This window comes from Plodia interpunctella, chromosome 1 (genome assembly GCF_027563975.2).
Source record: "Plodia interpunctella isolate USDA-ARS_2022_Savannah chromosome 1, ilPloInte3.2, whole genome shotgun sequence".
In the NCBI taxonomy this organism is placed as follows: Eukaryota; Metazoa; Arthropoda; class Insecta; order Lepidoptera; family Pyralidae; genus Plodia; species Plodia interpunctella.
Genome location: NC_071294.1, coordinates 9008337 through 9031194, shown reverse-complemented (window position 1 = coordinate 9031194; position 22858 = coordinate 9008337). Strand labels below are relative to the sequence as shown.

At 33.8% G+C, this 22858-nt stretch overlaps 1 protein-coding gene across 1 annotated transcript in view; it reads right to left on the bottom strand.

The window, feature by feature from the left end:
* Positions 1–1039: 1039 nt before the first annotated feature.
* Positions 1040–22858, bottom strand: part of LOC128672292 (uncharacterized) — a 34151-nt gene continuing 12332 nt past the window's right edge. The window contains exons 3-6 of the mRNA XM_053749343.2: positions 5277–5391; positions 4370–4527; positions 3917–4065; positions 1040–3842 (exon numbers count right to left, since the gene is read on the bottom strand). Coding sequence (XP_053605318.1) covers positions 2001–3842; positions 3917–4065; positions 4370–4527; positions 5277–5391 — 2264 coding nt within the window. The 3' untranslated portion in view covers positions 1040–2000. The remainder of the gene's footprint in view (positions 3843–3916; positions 4066–4369; positions 4528–5276; positions 5392–22858) is intronic.

Below are 22858 nucleotides of genomic sequence, written 5' to 3'. Positions count from 1 at the left end.
TATCTCTCTCATCCTAGTGTTTCCTATTCAACTTTCGGATGTGATGTTCCGTTCCCAAAGAGTACTTGTAAAACTAAACACTTTGAAGATTTGATTGTGATTTTACAACCGCCTGCCTGCAATCAATCCTCTTTGGTAATGTTGTTATTACCTACCAGCTGTCATGACGGGAGAATAAGGAGTTGTCCTATTGTAGGTCCTGTGTGGTTACTGTGGTTCCTGAACCAAACGCCTCAATACATGGTAATCTATTAATAGCAGTAAATTTTAATGACTTACAGAATATTGATAAACACTCAAGAAATAAATTATGTTGAAGTTGGGCGGTTAGAGAACTTGAGAGGCGACTGGGAAGAGCTCCACCAATATTGACTGCGGCTAAGTGTCTTGAAACTTGAAGTTTTCCCCACAGGGGTCTACTCAAACACCACTAATTTGTTAACTGGATAAATAAAAAGATACCAACGAAATTTTGTCTGTTACGCGATTTCAATTTTTTGTGGTGATGATTTTTACTATGATGAGTTAGTTTTCAATAAATCCATAAGTTTAAAATTTTAATAGAATATATATATATATTTTAAATGACACGATAATTAAATTATAAAAAATGTATTGGGTAACGTACATTCTCGTGGTGTATTCAATCAACTTAATGTGTATAAGTGTGTAAAGTCCCAATGAAGGCGTGATTTATTCAATGAATTTCGCGTATACTCTGATATACTCGTATAGCCGGGAACACGAGCAATTAAATATAGGTTTTATGGAGGTATTCTATGGAGATTAAGCCTTCCTTCTAATGTTTAAAATTTTGATTCCGTCAAATGAGTACATTTTTATTTAATTATCTATTCGATTATGTTGTTTTTTAATTTAAATTCGAAATTACGGCCAGTGGCGTGTTTCATATTGTGTGCGTAGTCTTGACGCCATTATTGAAAAATTGTACCAGTATAGGAATAACCAACCCTTACCAAGCGAGATTACTAGGCAAATTGTTACTGCCTCCAAAAATAAAATTAACCATGATTTCATTTTATGTTTTTTTTTATTTATAAAATCCTTAGTGTCTAACACTACATTAATGACAAATCATTAAAAATATCAATACAAATAATATCGTCTACATTTATCTTATTCTCTATTGATGTTTCTTCCTCTTAGATAGTGTGTTAAATATTTAATTCACTTGTGCATGTTCTTCATACTCATATATTAAATTAGATAAAAATAATTTCATTTGGATAAGACTTATTAAAGAATGATATGGTTGATGAAACGTTAATTATATTCACTACAATTATTATGTGTATTAAGTTAATCTAATACCCGATAATAATGGATTTGGCAAGTATAGTAAATGACTTTGATGGGTAGGTACATCATTCTTAAATTTTGATTAAATCTAAATTTAGCTAAAATAATGTATAGCTAAGCTATGATGATGTACGAATTGACTAAGTTCCTCTTGATAACTACAATGTTTTCTATTCTGTTACTAAGAAATTATTTGAAATTAAAACAAGCATATAAAATTTGCATAATATAAATCAACAGCTAGCTACATAATACATATATTTATCTTAACCTATTCAAATTTGCGAATACAAATTCTTATAAAATAATTTCATCCTACGAAAATTGTAACTGCAAATTAAAATACTTCCTACAGCTTATTGCGTAAATTAATCTACACGCTTATGTATTTCAACCATATGTATTAGTGCTTGAAATAAATGAGTGTTAATTTTAAAAATGACAAATCAATTATGGATACTTTTCTAAGTGCACCGTGCCATCACAATTACATTCGATATTGTGATACAGTTTAATCTTAAAACATTATGTCCCTTCATATTACACTCGTCTCGATGTTTTAAATCTTTGACACCATTGGCAATAACTTTTTTGATGATAATTAAATTTTCAGTCCCTTGCCATCAATTTAATCCACGGCATCCATATATTTACATTAATTGTTTTCTTGTGGTAACTGGTTAACCTAAAATACGAAATGGATTAAATTTATTCCTACTTGGTATCTGTTGTGGTCTCCTTGACCGGTTAGGTCGATGTATCGGTTCGTTAGCGCCGGATAACAGAGGTGAATTGGAATCGTCAATAGTTTCCGATATATCTGTGCTGTTTTTGTCAAATTCATCACCATCAATAATAGTGATTTCTTCAGATAACTTTGTTGTTATATTTGGTGCAGTTGCATTACTTTCGACTTCAGTGCTATTATTCATAAAGTTTGTTATTTTTTCACTTTCAGTTGTTGTCGTGTATATTGATTCTGTCACCACCACATCTTTTTCAGTAGTCGATATTGTTGTAATGTCAGATAGTTTTGATTCAATGTTTGCATGGGTTATGGGAGTTAATTTTAAATCATTTATCTGTTCAGTATAATTTGTAGGTACTTCTGTGGTAGTTGTTAGTACATCGGGTGGCAATGTACTTTTGAAATTAGGTAAGTCGGTAGTTTGATCCGATTCCTTTTCTATCGTGATGGGACTACTAGCTTTTGATTCGGTATTAAAAACTGGCATTCTAGTTGTAACTTCGAAAACAGTGGGAGTGGCGTTAAAATTTTCTTCGTTTATGATAGTTATTTTTATGACTTCATGAGTCATAGTGAAATTCTGAATTTGGGCTGGTATTTTTACTGATATCTCTTGTTGTGATTCTAAAGTACCATTGTTTTGTGTATTTACTAGTTTTATTTCAGGATCTGTAATTGTAGTATCATTTTCTATAATCTCAATTTTAGGCACATCTCCTTTAAAAATATTTTCATTTTTATTTGTCTCCATGCTTTTAATAATTACAGTCAAATCAATTGATGGCTCTTCTTCTGATTTATTTTGATAATTATCAATATAAGTCCTATTTTTTATGGCAGTCTCTGTGTCTGAACTTGATTCAGTAGTAATTTTATCAGTTGCTGTAATATTGCTAATAGTCACTTTATCAGTTTTAACAATTTTGATTTCCGATTTTGAAATCTTATTCTTTGGATCAAATTGTTTTTCATTATACTTTTTGGGTACGCTAGATTTTGGTTTATCTTTTTTAAGTATATCTTTATTTTCAATGGCTTGTATTTTTGTAACTGCTGGTTTATTAGTAGTGGTAGGTGCGGAAGAGCTTAAATTGTCAGTAGTGGTATCAATATGTGTATTGTTTGTTTCATGCGAAATAGAGACATCCTCAAGATGCTCCTTTAGATGTACTTGTTCAGCTACCTGTTGTGCATGTTTTTCTTCCAATGATAATACGGTCATATCATCACTTAATTTAGACCTAGCCATCACCAAAGGTGGCACAAAATGGTCAGTTGGTTGGGTGAATATTGTTTCAAAGTTACCAAGCCTTGCTAACTCATCATGCAACATCTTGTGCTGCATATTCTTTTCATCTTCTAGTTTATCTAAATGCTCCTTATTCAATAAATTGTCAGTGTTTACTATTTTAGGAATTTCATTGCTTTGCAAATTATTATTATGAATAACATTTAAGTTTATGTTTTTATTCATTATGCTTTTATTTGGTATTTTAAATATAGGACGTAAAAGTGAATTGTCTTGAGTTAACGTTTTCAATATATTTGGCAAAGATGTCGATATGAAATTTTGATCTTTAGGTGATAGATTAATATTATCATCATTTTCTGTTGTAATATTATCATCGGTAGTCATGTCACTAGTTGTATCTTGTATAGCTGGAGCATCTGTAGTAGCTGCTGAATATGTGACGCTTGTAGAAATTATATTTGAGATGCTTGAAACTTCTTCTTCTTCTGCACAAGACAGTTCTTTTAGTAGATTTACGCGTTTCTGTGGAAATAATTAGGATTAGCCTGGTAGTAAAAAATATATTTTGGTTTATTCGTAATATATTGTCATCTTACCATATTTCCAGTGCATTGCACCCGCTTCACACCAGCCAGTCCACAGTCTGCGGTGAGTTGAACGGCTGCGCTCTCCGGCAAATATAGTACCGTGAGTGCCGGAAGCGCTCGAATCATGCAACCTTCATTGCCAAGTGCCCATTGAGGAACTGAAATAAACCTTCAATTGAAAGATCACCATATTTATTTTTATGAGTAGTCAAAAGCGAAAGAACCAATTGATAATTTGTTTTAATACTAGATGTGTCGGGGCTTCGCTCTCGTAGGTATATCGAGATAAAAATTCTACTGGCGTTACCAAATTTCATCAAAGTCGGTGCAGAAGATTTAATAAAAAGGGTCATTCGTCCCACCAGAACGGACAGGTAGGAAGTATTGAACAGAACAGCTTAACAAACATAATAAATACATCCAGACATTAATGTATTCCCATCGACAAGGCTCATGAGTTACCTGGTAGTTCACAGATAAAGGAGGCGACCATGGGTCCTCCACAGGCCCTGGCTTCCCAGCGGTAGTCTGCGGCAGGATCAGCAGCGGCACAAAGAGGGGCAGCACGTGAGTCTGGGGCAGAGCTCCAGTAGCCATCCCCGCTTAGACCTCGGTAATCCCTGGTAACCAAAAACAACCATAAGGTCATTGGTGTTCTATGACACCAAGGTGTCATATAGATAACTAAAAGTTTAACAACAAACCACATACAATCAAGAAATAATGTTTCTGATTCCTATTTCATATTACCGACATTATGAATGGATGTGCGATTTGTCTTAGTAACTAAAACACCATCATGGCGACGTCCAAATATGGATGTTATTAGCAAAACTACATTAAACATACTAGAACTAGTCCATCGTAGCATATGTATGAACCACAAGCCCAGTCATTATGAGATTTACATAACTATTCCCCAGCTGCATCACGAAAGACAAGACTAACCGCAATAGCGTTGGGCCTGTAATATACACCATAGGCTGTACAGGGATGGATTTAGTTATAAATACTGCCCTGGGGCCTGCACATAATGCACAACATCTTTTTCGTTTTTCCTAAGAGTATTTTTCGCATTTCGCCAAAAAAAGCTCACATAGTTGTTTTTATGGCAAAGGCCGCAAACGAGAAAACAGGTCAGCTGACAGTAAGTGATCTGCAATAGAGGGGCATCACAGAAGTGTCTTGACGTAGTAATACAGTATTTTTTAAATAGAAATCTGTCACTTTTAATACATAATAATACTAATAAGTTGAGATCTTCCTGATAATTTTATTCGTAAAGTTTTTTAAGGCCTCTGTTGTCTCAAGGCGGAGATCTCCTAAATCTGGCCCTGGCTCATGTATTAACAGACTGTACTGTACGTACGTCCAAGTGAAGTCCCCGTCGGGATTACTACGGATGAGACCGACCCACACCGCACTAGAGATGTCCAATTCCTTGAGGTACGCCCGGACTGCGTCGTACTGCGCTGTCGTGTCCACTGAAACAAACGAATTAATATTTAAAGAGAGCAAACTCAATACGTCAGCTCTTATGTTGTGTTATGAAAGTTCCTTCTATTGTGAAACGCGGAGAGTATCATAAAACTATGATACGACGTCGAAGTCACAAATTAAAAGAACGGTTCAGAATTAAAAAGTAGTTATCAATATCAATACCAAGTGTATAATCGGAAGTCGTTACCTATGCAATAAGGTATGCATCGATACTTAGTTGACATCGCTCAGTACTTCATATCTTTATTTTCTTGCAAAATTTTTACAAACATCCATTTCTCCATCAGTTATCGTAACATATATAAAATAAAATACTAATACTTTTTTAAAATTTCTTATATCAATAGCAAGCTTAACTGCTACTAAGCCCCATTGATATCGAAAATATGTGAGGCAAAGAATAAGAAAACAACAATAAAATCTTACCTAATACTATTCTGAAAAATATTTTCTTGAAGTATGAACGTGCTACAGCTTGCGATAATACAAATATACTTTTACGTTCAAGCGTCGAATAAAATGTATCTCCGGCAGATTTATTTGATATCGACCATAACGGTTCAAAGAAAAATGGTGGAAATTCTTTGCAGTTTTCTCGATACAGCTTCGAAATAAACAGAGTAAATGGAAAATCGCAATTCATGTCCGGTGAATGCTCACGTAGTATTACGGAACCATAAATATAAATAAACAGTAAACATTTCGCAATGTACGTACTTTTATGACTTACATTGACATAAAGAAGGACAATTAAATCATGAACATGGAAGTGTTTAATTACTTACGTAACCGTACTGCATCGATCGGCAAATAATGTGAGAAAAGTGTTCGTTTAAATGCAGCATCAGAAAAAATAATGATCATGTTGAATCTATTGTATAGAGTAGAAGAAAGGGAGAGAGTATGTAAGAGTGGAATAGTGGTTATCCTATCTAACAAAGAGACACTAGATAAAGCATACCCGTTGGACGCTGTAGACTTACTTAGATCCACAGACTGAAAACCTTGCATATACATATGTTTTTCTTCTTCATCTTTCTTTCATGTGGAATTTGGCACAGTATGTTGATCCTTTTCATATTGATCTTATGCTTGCTATTTCATTCGACAATCTTTCATAATCAATTTATCGTTACAACCGAGCATCTTTTTAGGTCTTTCCCTACTATATATCTTCATCCCCTACTTCCACAGCCCTTAAACTTGTGAAATATATATTTACACTCGCTAAATTTTGTCGATTATTCTACAAAGAGTTTCCGTTGTGGGTCGATCACATATTTCTGTTTACGTCATGTGGCTTATGATGGGAGCGCGGGATATGCTTGCTCATGACAGATTATATTTGCGGGTTCTTCGGTGAAAGTCATTTATAATCTTAGTTTATATTTCCTATATTAATTTATTATTCTTAATACGATCTAACAAAACCATTGCTACTTAACAACATTAAATGCAATAATTATATCGATAAATATAGCAACCTAACGGCTATTAAGTTTCACAAACTAAAACATCTAGTTGGACGAGCAAACTTATAATATAAACCGATTTAGTTTTGATTAAGTTTTCATTCGTTTTACTTCTCTCCCATCGTTACTTAAACATAATAAAGCAATTCGGCGTGTTCAATCCCACCCCGTGATCCCACATAACTACACTGTCAATAAATTATTACCGCTAACGTTCACTAATCGCTAAATTTCCCATTCAAACGGGCATGCTACAATCGCGGCTGATTGACAGCCCCTTTCAGGTGTCAAATAATACCAAGAACTACGCTTTCAGGGTTGGCACAAGAGGGAAATTTGCGTTACCGCGGCGAGGCGGGAAGGCGACAAGTCGGTCGTATTCAAATTGACGTCATTAAGTCAGGCGCACGCTGCGCCGCAAGAACGCCCTTGAGTAGGTACATACCCACCTATTTACTTCTAGTCGTGTGAAACTTTGACGTATAACCCTGGGGCTGAAGCTTTGATTAGGGACTACATACACGTACGATTGATAATACACGCAACTCCGAAAGTACAATGAATAGTTGAGTGGAAATTTAGGTTGCACGTGCTTTTTATAAGAATTAATTTCATTCAGGTATAAAATAAATGAAACAGGACAACGTTATCAGCAAATATAAATATAAAAAAAGATAATCAGAGGCAAAATATAAACTCCAATGACAACTCGGAGGAAATTCTCTGGCACAGCTGTACATACATGGAGACTCAATCTCAAGTGAAAGGGATTAAGAGATGAAGAAGAAAATGATGTTTATTGTCATATTTAATTATCTGACAACATACAAATTGGTCACCTTACAGATGTCAAGTAGTAAAAGATTATCTAAATTTAAAAAAAATGTTATTCTTTAACTACTTAAATTTACTTTAACTACAACACCTATAATCTCGAACCAAATAACAATATGCAATTTATTTAATGCTGTAATGTAAACCTAAGAAAGTAATAGGTACCTAATTTCCGAAGTTATCAACTAAGTAGTATAAGGTATTTGGCTTTCAAAATGATCAGGTTCAATTTCATTACCGGAAATGTCTCAAGATTATATCCAGCAGTATTGATTGGCCGGAGTCTATTGAGAGCGAGAATAAGACACAAATCCTTTTAGAACTCATAACAAAGAAGGATTAACAGAGTCTGTAATAACGCATTGTGTTGCGGTGTGTAGAAAATGAAGGAAACCCGACGTTGTCCTTTATACTCATATACGAACAAATGAACGACGAAATACAATTTTTATCATTTTCTCTTGTGAATCAAAATTTAGTGAAGTGGCGTAGTCAAGAAAATCTAACCATCGGCATAGTAAATTATAACACAACACGCCGATAAAGTTACCACCCACGAACAAAAGTTACCAAACTTGCCAAAAACAATTGCGCTTTGTGTTAACAGCTCACTCGGTAAGTTCTAGATGAAAATTATAAAAATATTTCGTCTCAGATAGTAACGTTGGCTTCAAGCCAAGCACCACACGGAGCTTGGGAAATTTCTAGAGAACCGCCAAGTCAATATTTGTGATGCCATTTAACTGTCCCACCCTCGCTTGTTTTATTGCTTGCTTATATCTAACTTGACTTATCTGATATTGTAGAATCTCCTTCGCCAAAGAAGATACAATCACGAAAAGGTATACAATGAGCTTAATATAAGGATAAATTTTTAACGAAAATCAAATATTTAAAGATGGGTTATTTTCGCTGTAAGAAATTACGTCGTGACTTTCGCCTTTATATTGAGCTTTGCTGGCTCTTCAAGTTTCGAGGGAATAGGGTATATGAAAGTGTAATAATATAGTTTGTTTCAAATTAGAAACCTATTTTCGTACCACTAATTTCATACTGAAAATTAGGTTTACTTAATTAAAATAAAATTGAAATTTAGTTATTTAAAATTAAAATGTAACTGGTTTATTTAAATTAGCAAAGCATCCAGCAAATCTGATAGGAGATCGTTAATTATACAGTAATTGGGCGGGCCGTGTGTCATTCCCGCGGGATCCCCGGTAATTGCCGGGATTCCAGTAATGAGATATCGCGAAACAACAGATTCGTTTACAGTAAACTAGAGGATTTCATACTCGTACGAACCTTTGTTTTTGTTTATGATTCTAGAATGAAACAATAATATTTATTGAATCATTTTACACATATTGACTTTTTTATCTATACATATACATACATAGGTACATTCTTGTGATTAAAAATGACATTGGCGTAAACGTATTCTAATTCTAAGTTTCTCACTTTTTTTGGAATGTTCATTGAATCCTAAGCATATAATCATGTAATTTCAAGAAGTGGGCCCTCAGACACACGCTTGTTATTCAACATTACGAGTAACATAATAAAGATATTGATGAGAGATAGATCCATCATCCAATCGCTTGTCTAGTAATGCAAATTATCAAAACATCTTCATAGAATTTCACGTTTATAATATTAAAGTAGAAAATAATCTAAAGTAAGCCTCGAATATTGGTGTATTTAGTATTACAATACCGAAATACCAACTTCCAGGAGTTCCAAGCCATCTTAATATTAAGGTAAATAAGGAAATTCATAATCCTCGTTTAGCCCGAGCGACCCCATAACTACAACTCGTGCCATTGTGGCTCTGTCATTCGTTTCTCCGCATATTACACTACATTTACTGCCTAGAGATAGATATATCACGACGGTTGTGCGAGAATCTGCGGGATTGGGGGATTTGATGAATGGATATCGGGTTTCATTCCTATCAATATATCGTTCTTTAAATTATTATAAACTACTGAGTTTACCTCTGTACATGAAAGTCACTTCAGATATTAACGTTAATTAAGTAATTACCACGTCCCCGTTACGTCATTAAATTACTCGCTCCCATTTTCAAAAGTAATTAATATTATTAAAGATGTCTGTGACACACGTGACAAGTGACAGGTGATAGGAATTGCCACAGAAATATTTTAAAGTGTTGAAACACCAGCTTTCCGTTTGTCATAGCTGCACTCTTCGACATTAACTTTGCTGCTTTCGGTACACCTCAAATATTGGTGAAAATAGTTTGAAGTGAAAAACTGCATTGAATTTTCTTATTAAAATCTTGATAAATCTTAATCTTTTACTAAGTCTCGAACTCTATATAATATAATTACAATTATTTCTACATCTGCAAAGTCATAAATGTGAGCATGACATCAAGAATCCGTTAAATTGTATCTAATTCCGCAGGCGACGTTCTAGATTGCGGTACATACGCAATCAGGATACTCATATTAGATATAGGCGGGAATGGACCTGCCGCAATTTTGCCGCAGGCTCTGACTACATTTCGTGTCATTTGTAGGCACACCGACACCAGCCAGCGATATTACCGTGTACAGTCGTTATGCTAGCTTTAGTAGCACTATCAACACTAAACTACAGTTATGGAGCTCTGTGGTAACTGCACAATGTTATTAAAGGATAGTGTTGTATTGAGCTACTCAGTTATTTTGGTGTATAAAATCGTATGTAAACGTATGGCTGTGAAATATTTGGTTTGCTTTGTATATGAATTTCGATCAGTAACTATAAATTACCTAATGGAGTTGAAAAATTAGTTGCAAGAGAGAAGATGTGGCATCTTTTAAAATATTTTTAGAAAATAATGAAATACCTACTTAAACCAAATTACCCACATATAGCCCTCGTTCATTCGGTCTAAATCACCTCAATATAAATTCGATTTCTAACTGCGCTATAAAATGGTAATAAAAGTAATCGAAGATCAATTTGTGATATCTTATGAGAAGGGATAGCCAACTCAATAAAGATTTATTTTACTACATACACCTTTACTTTGCATTCAATTTTCTATGTCCTTCATTCGGAAACATTTCTGAATGAAAGTAATTTCCCCTTTTCTATTACAAAATGGTGCCAATGAAACTAATTAGTCTCATTGCACCTTTTCTGGTACAGATGGTCAAACGGTACAACAGGAAAAATTACCTTATTCAATAGGTTCTCAAAATTTCGTCATACTTTGTAGGAGGAATGTGAAGAGCCGAGCTGATTATAATGATGAATCAAGCCAGTTAGCCAAACTGAATACGACGAAAATCGCACAGACAATAATGATGAATTTAAGATTCAGACCACATCTCGATCAATACTCTAGTACCACTTGGAGTACTCCAGCAGCTATCGAGACACGTAGCTCGAAGCAAATCGATGCATCGCTTCGAATCCAGATCAACCTCACTCTGAACCCAGTACTCCAAAAATAATTCTTTCTGCAATCATCACAAAGATGAAATTTCTGAAGCAGTGTTCATGTTTTGTGTTTCATCAGACACGTTGTCGTGTCGTACATTGATTGGATATTTTACGATCTGTCTGTCTTTACCTATTACTGAGAAAAATGTTACAAATCAAAAGTGGCATTTTGTGATACTTCAGCGATAGAAACCGACGCGCCAGAAAGCCACAAACACTTTCTAACATTGTGTCATAGTCATACAACAAGCCACAAATAACAACAAGCATTTGACTTTTTCTCTTCGCATTATTGCGTTCGTCTTTCAACTAGGACAACAGGTTCCGCCCTGAAAAGTAGGCCCTATATATCAAGGCTTGTTTCTTAAGAGCGCCTCACTGAGCCTTTCATCTGAAAGATTGTAGCGCCGCCATTACGTTTATTAGTACACTTTACCCATCCGGAGCAGGCCAAGTGATATGTTACTCGTAGTTTAAAATAGACCTGAAAATATACTATTACTAGCTGCGCCCGATACTTCTCTCCCGTGGGAATTTCGGGATAAATCCTATGTATTACTCCAGTTTATATTCTACCCGTGTATCTGATTTTATAACAATCCGTCCAGAAGATTTTGCATGAAAGTGTACAAAATTTCGCATTTATAACATTAGTAAGATTTTAATTTCCATGGGCGCCCATCTTGGTGTGTTCATTATAGGACCACACGGAGCTGATATACGTTTGGTCAAATGGTTAAAAGTTTTTCATTCCCCACGAGACTTTAATAATATAATTGCGTAATTGACATGACGTATCTATAAAATTTATATCATGACTCAGAAATGTTTATTTATTTAATACTGTTGTAAGAAACATATTATGTCATTTTAACCATATGACCACAAGTATGTCCAAGTTGGACTCGTGGTCCTATAGAGAAAAACCTGAAAGCTTCAATGTAACTTTGTACTAGCCAGTTGATAGCTTCATCACCATTAGTTTAGTAATTTAACTTTCAGAAGGTACTAGTTTGAATAACCGAATAAATCTAATTCGAAACTTTATAGACTTGAGACAAGTTTTTCTTAAATTGATGACGTAACTAGACTCACCATACTACAAATTTGTTTTTCATGTTCTGTGGTACACGCTGAAAATCAGCGCCATGGGTTTCTTAATCATATGGCACATCCATTTCGCTCTATGTTTCAGTACGTGTTTTGGCACTATGTTATTAAAAGTCTTTAAAAAAATAAAAATGTTTATTTTAAAATTCAAATAAAATTTTTCTTTCTTTCAGTACTCAATGAAACACAAAAGTACATCCTTTCCAAAAAAATTTAATTGACTTCCTTGACAGTCAATCACAACGTCCTAGAAACAATTATCATTACATTATCAGTACATTTGATACAATAAACATAAAGAAGTAAAAAAAAACATTATTTAAGTGGAGCTTAAACACATATTCTAGCATTGAAATGATTTTTATTAGCATATTTCTTTGAAGTAATATGTCGCTGTGAACGTAAATATATATGTCCTCGGACTATTTTGTTGTTTAAGTTGAAGTCGTAAGACCGATATTGGTTTGATCACAGTGACAGGTTAAAGGAGATCCGAAATAAACTTTTCTTACGAAATTCGTTGCTGGATCGTTTTTTATTCTCGAGGCCTGTTAATACCTTGATTGCCCCATTTATTTCTTATACTACGTTTAAACCCTGGTTAATAATTCAAAGGAATTCTTTCATCTATACTAATATTATAAATGTAAAAAATATATACATGTTTATCTGGAAATAGCCGAACTGAGAATGGAAAACATTGAGTAAAATAAAAACATTACCTATGATGAATTTTAGAAAAACAAAATTTTAAAAATCCTATCCTTCTAATATTATAAATGCCAAAGTTGTATGTATCTATGTCTTTCACGCAAAATCTACTGGACCGATTGTTATGAAATTTAGCGAGATAAAAAGTAGCCTATGTGTTTTTCTACACATAGGCTATTTGTATCTCGAATTTCCCACGGAGCGAAGCCCCGGGGCGCAGCTAGTAGGTATAATGATTATGTGAACTCTCTTTTAATTTATATATTTCACTTATATAGATTTTACTCATTTAAAATACCTTTATTTATTGCACTTCCGGTGAAGGAAAACATCGTGAGGAAACCTGAACACTGGTTGATTATTATTAACTTGTGTGTGAAATGGAGAAGGCAATGGCAAACCACTCCATTAATAATGCCAAGAAAGTTGTGTGTGTTTCATTCCACGTAATAACCACGACCCTCAGCCATGAGCAATACGACTATGAAGAAGAAGATTTATTTCACGAGCTTTTATTTAATTAGCAATGTATGTACTTAAGTTTGATAAAGCGGGTCATGCAACTCACTTTTGAAGTAGATTACACTGCACGATACTTGCAGATTGGACATCTTCAGCTGATGAGACGAAATTTTATATACCTACACGATTGGCTTGCACAATACATGAGTATAATACAATTTCGTGTCGAGAATAATATGTTTGTAAAACTAACCATTCTGTTTATAAGTGATCTAGATGCTACAAGTAAAAATTGGAGGGAGTACGCGACGGCCAGGCATAAATGGTGAATCAGAGAGGAGGTTTTACCCAGCGGTGGAATACTACCGGCTAATATAAAAAAAAGATATATTAGAAAGATATATTTTCCGTGTACAAAAGAAATATAATGCTAGTCATATAGTTAATATCTTATCACAGAGAAGAGAGGCCTAGATAAAGGCTAAAATTACATAATTCATTTTATAAGTCGTTGAGAAAATATTGTAGAAAACCATAAGCACATTTTTATAAAATTCAAAATGAATTCAACCATTAAAACTCAATCTGGACTTCCAATTACTCGGGGCGACATAGTCGATCTATGACAGAGAGATCCCTACAAAGCTTTCAATTTTAGTGCCAATCTATTAACTGCACGATACTTGCAGATTATTATGCATTGAAAATTTATGAGTTTCTGAGTTTATAAAGAAATCAGTTTATAGTTGTCTTTTTTTTATTATACAATATTTTACAGGATGTTTATTAATTTGTCTTAGAAGAGTATAATTAACACTTATTACAAGTAAGTTATGTAAGAGTTAAATGGAAGTAGTAGAACACATTGTCCCGACCCTACATGAGTGAAAAAATACTCAAAAAGAAGATTACATGTAAGAGACCTTCGTAGAAGACAATTAGGACTCCAATGGTTCTATAGTTTATATTAGCTTTATCTATCATATACCGTATATATCATATGACAAAGAATACTCTCCTCAAATGCGATATCATTATCATCCTAATAGTTTTTCATAATAAATATCAAAATTGCCACCTAAAACAAGTTTTATGCAAGGTAAAATCAATTTCAGCTCAAACAACACGGGTAGGATATGCTATTGGTTTCACAGTCTGCAAGATTGAAAGTAAACAACAGTGGTGAGAAAACGTCACACGAACGGTTCAAAAGGCTGCAGCGTTGATTCAATATTGGTTAGAAGACACTGATTCTGGAAGTCTAAGATTGGTACTTGATTAAATGGATCATTTAAATTACAATATAGTTGCTTAAGATATTCATTCAATATCACCCTTCATTATGTATAAGGTAAAATTAATAATCCTGTAACCACTACGAAAATAAGTACTCGTACTATCTAGAATACAATGCCAAAACTACGTCCAATATAAAAACAACCGAGAATCCAGCAGATTAGTCTAGCCTGGTATAAAAAAAACAAACATACTTGTTATTTGCCATAATAAAAAAGTAAAAAAATATCGTCCAATTTCGACGTCCAATATTTGCATGCGTCCGATTCATTTATTTTTCAGGCCAGTTAAAAATGTCGTTAGGGATCGGCAATAAAGCCGGGGCGGGGCGTGCAACACGGCCCGGTGTCGGTACGGCGTCCGGTTGCCTGACACTTGACTCGGAATGCCGGATGAATACAACATGCCTCCTTAATTGCCATGTTGTCAACGGAACACTTGCGAAAATTGAATCCAGTCACTAAAGTACGAGTATCAGTGTTGTCCATGTTATGACTATCTAGGTGTACAAAAACTTAACCTATTTGCCAGTTTTAAAGAAGGGGATCGAAGAATCTCGAAGTTTTTTTTATTTCTTTGGAATATAGCTGTGATCAAATTGCTATTTATGCCCTACATACGGCATTCTATGCGTAAGGAGAAACTCTTTGAAGGTATCGCCTCCAGGTGATCTTACTTAAGGCGACACGATAAAGGTAATCCGACCAATTTACATAACGTCTCAAAGGCTGCGCTGGGTTTAGTCCATGGCTTAGTCAACATTTAGAAATTATTTACTTTTAATCAAAATTCGAATTTATGTTTTTTTTTCTAAGTCGTAGATTGTCAATATTTTCCTTTTTCAACCAAATTCGAATAATTGAATTTTATCCCACTATCACTGCTTTGTTATAATTTATTCAATTCAATATTGCAATATTTTAATTTGGATTGACCTAGATCTTTATCCATATACATACATAATGCACATGTTACCCATAACACAAGTTTAGGAAAAGTGTAACACTTGTCCGGGAAAATCTAATTCTAAAATCGTCAAATACGAAGAATAACACAAGTTTCGAACTTACTTTGTACGATTCGAAGGATGTGTTCACTTCGCACTAGAGCGGACATGCATCTCGATGCGCTTAGCGGCTCATTTCACACTAGCGATCAGTCGGGTCGGCAGGCAATTATGGCATGGCGTGGCCTAGCCTATTTTTATCAAAGCCTTTGTGGGCGCTGTGAAAATAAATTGCTTTATATTTTCAATTTGAAGTTTATTTTTTTTTAAATAAATTGTCATTAATCCGTCCGTCAGATAATTTTAAAGTGAACATTTTCCGGATGTTACGTGATGTCCCTACGTCCAATTAAAACAGAAAAAAGGGAACGATTATTTATTATTAATAATAGAAACATGTCCTAACAACTCGTATGTACTGAAACCGCAATTCATATTAATCAAAGAGAGCCGTGCCTTCCAAACATACCACTTTTTATACGCCGAACGTATTCTCCTATGATTGATGGTTCTGTTTATGCTGTTTCGGCTCGTGTTATCTATAAAATGAACCCTAACACGGTAACAATGCCAGCCATGATGGATTATGGCTTATAAAAATCTTGTGGTCTTACGAAAATGTGTGATAAGTTTAGAGATCAGTAGAGAAAGGTTCAGCAGCAAAAAACTTTCATATTTTATCTTTATTATGTATGTTTCAGTTAATTTATCTTTATGTTTTAATAAAAGGTATCTATATATTCATCTTTACGGCCGTTATATGGCGATTAGTTTCGCAACCAATTGCAAAAAAATATAATAACGTAAAAATATATATACGTGTTTATAATTCAAAAATCATAAATAATCATGACCGTGTACTACTACTTCGAAGAAATAGCAAATAAAGAGATTTTAATTTACTTATAATTTCGTACAATATTATTGCTAGCGACAACTATTAGGAATTATTAGGATATTATAAAATTTAATTGGTCTAAACTACTATTAAACTGTCTCGTTGCATAATTATATATTGAACGACAGGACAGATACCCGTCGTTTAATATAAGTATATAACTTTAACATTGACTTTAACCAGCGTGCCGCTGATATTTAGAAAAACTGGTGTACTTTGCATTTTTTCTGCGCAAGTTTAATGTAAACAACGTCAACGTTGACGGTCCAATGGTCTTAATACTTTTAATTTGGTTGTTCAATTAGACGGTCTATATTTTAGCGATTTTTAAACTCCATTTGATTATAAATTGCCTTCCATTATGTGCCGTCGTTAAAAGAGCCCGGGCTTTCCTCGAACCATGCCTGTGAATTAATGAGGTGTAATAAGCCTTATGGTGAGGTGCTTCAAACTGCTCTGATGAACACGCCCAAATGAAGTAGAACTTAGGAATACTTTTTATATAGATATATAATGCTGAGGTACATGCAATAGTTACCACTGTATGTACCTAAGCATGATATCCCTTTTCACTTCACACATATTTAATACCAACATTAGGAAAACTGGGCTTACACTAAAGAAAATAAGAAATTCATTCAATCAAAAAATATAATAAAGATCAAAGACCTACCTACATAGCCATGCATTTCTCACTAATATTTGTTCATATTCTTATGGATTCACTGACAACATAAACTTACAACATAACATTTCTAATAATACTAAATAGTGAGAGTACGTATAGTACATATCTCATATTGCGAAGTAATATTGCGTTTAAACAGCCATTTGACTCACATAGTTTTAAGTTATTACGTTACTTGTAATCTAAATCATATCGTAACACATTTGATCGGTTTATATTAACTATATTCAAGTTTAAAGCTACATAGTAAGTAATATATTTCAGTACTTTATCAGCGTTATTGTTGTATCAGATTTCTCCGAAAGTCAAACAGTAGTTAAATGGGGTTCATCTCCAAACTTGGCCTTTGAAAACTTAGTTTAATTGTAAGATCAGGCGGTTTTGCGTGTAAAGGCCTGATACTTTGGAACATTACTGTACCTAAGTGTATTTTGTTTTTGGACGCAATTATAGTTATTTTAAAATTGTCCAATAAATGGACAGCTATCAACTTGATAGTCCTGAATATATGATATTTTAAGCCTTAAAGGCTTCTCAAACGAAACCTTAAAATATTCTCGTTAAAATAAAATATAATTTTAACAAATTTTTGGAATCGTAAACAATATTTTCAAGTTTTTATTTCCATGTTCCTACTATCAATGGTTTTTAATTCACATATTATAAAAGAAATATTGTTTCCAAGAAAATGGAATAAAATATTACTTTTTAATTTCTTCACAAAGTAGTGCAATTAATTCTATTTAAAAGCCAACATAATGTGAAGCGGCAAATGAAAGAAGGGCACCAAAATAGATGAGGATCGATACCGCCACACCTCAGAGCGGAGCGGTCAGTACATAATGCTAATAAAACCACACCTCGACCATAATAAACTAGATTATTGCCGGCCAAATTACCAAACGGAAGGCATTCGGCCAACGTATGGACAAATCCGTAAATAACATCGTTTTTAGAACACAAGAAGGAAATAACTATGGGACTTTACCTTCTTGTTCTTTGTCCTTTCCAATATTCAGTGGGTTCGGCTCCCCTAATTTTTGGCGTCAAGACGTTGGAAACATTGTGACAAGGGATTTCGAGTGTATAACTGTACTACATCTGTATGATGTATTACTAAAATAGCATTCAGGTACATAACTTTACCTATATTATGCAAATATAATTATGTAGTAATATTTAGGTACAGAAAACAATAAGACGGCTTAAGCGCTTACTGGTGTTTTCTAGCTATAAGGATAGGATAATAAATTATTTTAAGAATCATCAGAAGTAGAAGCGATAATAACATTAAAAATCCTCCATATCCGTAGCAATAAACAGCATGTAGAAACAGAAAGCAAGCGGAGAGATGGGAGGGACAATCTAATTTTAAAAAGAATCCCTTAGGTAATGCAACATTCTTTCTTCATGAAAACTTTCAGCGATATTACAATAACTGTAAAAGATATTAAGCCGAGCTCGGATCGGATCGATAAAACTTCACGTCATAAAACTTTGCCAAGAAAGTTTAACGGTTTGGTCATGGATAGTTTTGCTAGCGCTAGAATAAAACCTTGAATAAGACTGTAACAACTCTGTAACTAGCAATTTATTACTCACTTTAATATTGGTAATATTGTCTTGAGACAATCTCAAGGTATTTTTGAGAGATGAGATTAATATTACAACTTATATATTATGTAGTACCAAGATGGTACATATTTGATTTTTAACTTAGTTGTAATGTTCCAAATTAACATTTCTTCTTTCTTGTGCGATATATATAGGCATTAGGCAGCTAGTATCTCTTTCGATATAATTACATAAATGATTAACTGAATTAGGAATTCAGGTTTTTTTCAAAGGATTTCGGTTAATTTATTAGTTAGGTACAAAAGTAACATTTCAGGCCTTATGATGTTCCATGTTAAATAAAAAACAAAGACGAGAAATTAGCACATTCTACATCAACATAATAAGAATAAGTAAGTATAAAAATAATAAAATGCTGATTCAATTTGTCTTTCCTTAGACTCTTCAATGGACACAATAAGCGGTAATTTCTTTCACGTTACAGATTTCAAAGTCCCATTGTCAATGGACAGGGCCGGAATCTGTCAAAACATCAGAGCGCGGCCTCGGGGCTAAATTGAAAAAGCCTTTGGAAATCCTATCGAGGCCTATACTCGACATATGTAACGTTCGTACTGACAACAGCCTATCCACCTAACCAAATTCATGGGAAATTCGCCGCTATTACTACCGCATAGATGTTCGTAGTTTAACTTGATATATAGTCGAGTATACATACAGACAGATCAATGAAATGATTTTGCGATTTTGCAGCCTGTGCAAATATTCTTTCGAGTACACTTCCGGCTCGGCAAGTGTGCGAATGGGAAAATGGCTTGATAGACTTTATACTTTTATTTGTGAATTTCAATTTTATTTTTTATTGTTCTAAATGCATTTTTTTCATTTTTCGATATTTGTTCAAAATTTATATTAATACGGCTTTTTATCAAACAAAATGTCAAAAATATATACAGTTTTTTTGTTGTTTTTAAAATTGTGAAAGATGCCATGTCCAATTATTCCAAAGCATGTAACAAGGAGTAAAACCCTTTTCAAATATTTAAAGGTAAGTAAAATTTGTTGACGAGGGCAAGCAGGGAAACATTATTTTATTAGGTCGTAAAGAACCGAACCGTTTGCCGAATTTGCTAAGTGCTTTCACGTTATTCTGGTCGGATGGTTAATTTACGTGAGATGATGACAAATAAATAAAGCCAAAATAAAATATTATAGTAAAACCAGATTAAGAAAGTCATAATTAGATTTGAATAAAAAATTATTTTATATCTGATTATAGCTTTATAATGTAACTGCGATAATTTGTGAATCTGATTTCTATTTTTGGCAAAATATTCATTTCATCACGTAGGAGGTTCTTTAATAGTTTTCACACATAAATCCAGACGAACAAAGTCACAGGCAAAAGCTAGTATTTCTGCTACTAAGCTTATTGCCTGGTTTTCATTCAAGGTTAGGGTGACCTTGATTTTTCTGCCAAATTTAGTGCATTACGTAATGTTAAGGATTTTGATAGATGTTCTGAATTAATGGGCTGGTAGAAAGCCAATTTCTACGGAAATATAATGCGAAGAAACTTGAACATATAATACGTTACGGTCATGTTGGGACGTGCCTTGGCCCACTTAAATACCTCACAATGTAACGCTCTCGACCTAATTCAAAGTTGGTAAGAACTTATGTTTGTCATCACAAACTGATACCAATTGTAACGTTTTCATACACATTTATTTTATTTATTTTGTTTAAATAGCGAAATAGTGACCCTAATGTCGTTATAGTAATAGATAAATGAAACATAAGTAGGTACTCGACCATAAAAAAATCCAGCAGGAATAGAACTTTTTTCCGGGATTAAGGGTGCCATAAATCCTTACCCCTAACTATATTACACTGTAGAGATTCACACTAACGAACTATATTCAGGCGTTCGTTTCCAGTTTCAATTAAAATTATAACTGCAACAACTGGCTAAGTAAAGCCAACCACTAGAGGTGAACCCCTCCACTATACAGACCGTATTAGCATCAATTTACATAAACGGATCCCGGTCTAAGTCCAGCCAGATTTAAATAATGAATGGTTGCGATTCCAACTTGGCGAGTTTTGAAGTTTGTACAAAGGACTCGCGGGGACACCATTTATTAACATCCAACTTGCCCTAGAGAGCCTTTTACGTCGAGATTAATAGATTATGACCCCAATCAAACACAGAAAGCAAATAGTATCAGAACAACCAAGATGAACAGATAATTCAGCAGACAATATGATTCCGGACTTTATGTTTTTGATGATAACAGTGATAAATTATACCAAACTTAACATGCGGTTAATGTTTCTTTTTGTTCATTAAAATCAAGATTTTCACTCCAACATGATTTGATCGTGCAGAATTTCAAAGTATGTGAAATTGGAGCTTGGAATAGGAACAAAAGACGACTTCGGTGGCGCAGTGGTAAAGTGCTTACCCCTGAACTGAAAGGTCCCGGGTTCGAGCCCCGGTCGGGTCATGATGGAGCATGATCTTTTTCTGATTGGTCCAGGTCTTGGGTGTTTATCTATATATATATATATATAGTAAGTTCGAGACTTTTTATTTATTATTATTTTTTATATTTGTTATAAAATATGGTATCGTTGAGTTAGTATCCCATAACACAAGTCTCGAACTTACTTTGGGGCTAGCTCAATCTGTGTGATTTGTCCTAATATTCATTTATTAAAACAACATGTAAAGTAAGCTCGTAAAATAAGAAGTGTTTGTGAATACTGGTAAGAGCTATATAATTGATATTATATAGCTATATAATTGATATTATATAGCTAGTACTTCTTACCTGTATTCACAAACAGTAAATCTAATGAAACAGAAACGTAATTTCTTCCTTTCCTAATTATATTTGTTTGTCGAGTGGTAACAATATTGCGAAGATTGGCCTAATTGAAACAAACGAAGTCGATTCATCAAGTTATTTGTTCCAAACCTAAGGAGATTGGCAGCTAATAAGCTTTATTATTCGGAACTGGCCAAACTCAGGGAATAATGAAGAGGAATCTCAGGAGAAATTACCTACAGATGGATCTATAAGATTTAGTGAGGTCTGTATAAGAGATTTAGTTAGAGGATTACTATTATTTTTAATAAAAGATGGCGGTACGCAGGTTAAAGTTAACGCCAAATTTGACTGGTGCACTCACTCGGATTTACTATTGGTATCAAAATGTCACTTTAATATATGATGAATTTTGATTCAAATTACATACTCTGTAAAGTAACAAGGCGTAAGATAAAGTTGTATGGAAAGCTGGGAAAAAATATGATTAATGGTCGAAGACTTCAAACAGCGCGTACCATGACTGTGTATTTTGAGGCGTATACCTTGGCTAATTTTTCTTTCGATTTAATAGAGATGTTTGCCAAGTATTTTTAACAACTGCTATAACTTTTTGCGTCCTTATTTTACCCACGCATCGATGCTTAAAATTAGTTAAATTAAATATTGTTTCCATGAATCCTTCAATATGAGACGAAAATCAAGCAAGAGTGTTAAATTTTATAAAAGTCGCCTAAAGGCATTTGACATGACTTTAGCTACTATACCTACAGTGTTTAGTGGCAAGTAATCTAAATTGTATCACTTGCAAGCAAGAGTAGTTATTAGAAACTTATTTATTTACTAAAAGTAATAGAAGTATTATATAATTTGTGCTAAAAGAGATCAATTTAATATAAAAATCAGTACGACCCTTTAGTTCATTCTAGGATTGGATTTTCTCAGTAATCCTAAACAGAGGACCAATTGTCTTGAAAGACAGATAAAAATATACTCGTAACAGTTCGACAAACTCGAATGGTTCCAATTTGGCTTACATTTATTTTGCAATCGATTAGAATTGGAAATTTTCCGAAGAAAAAGTAATTTCATTTTCCCTCAAGATAAAA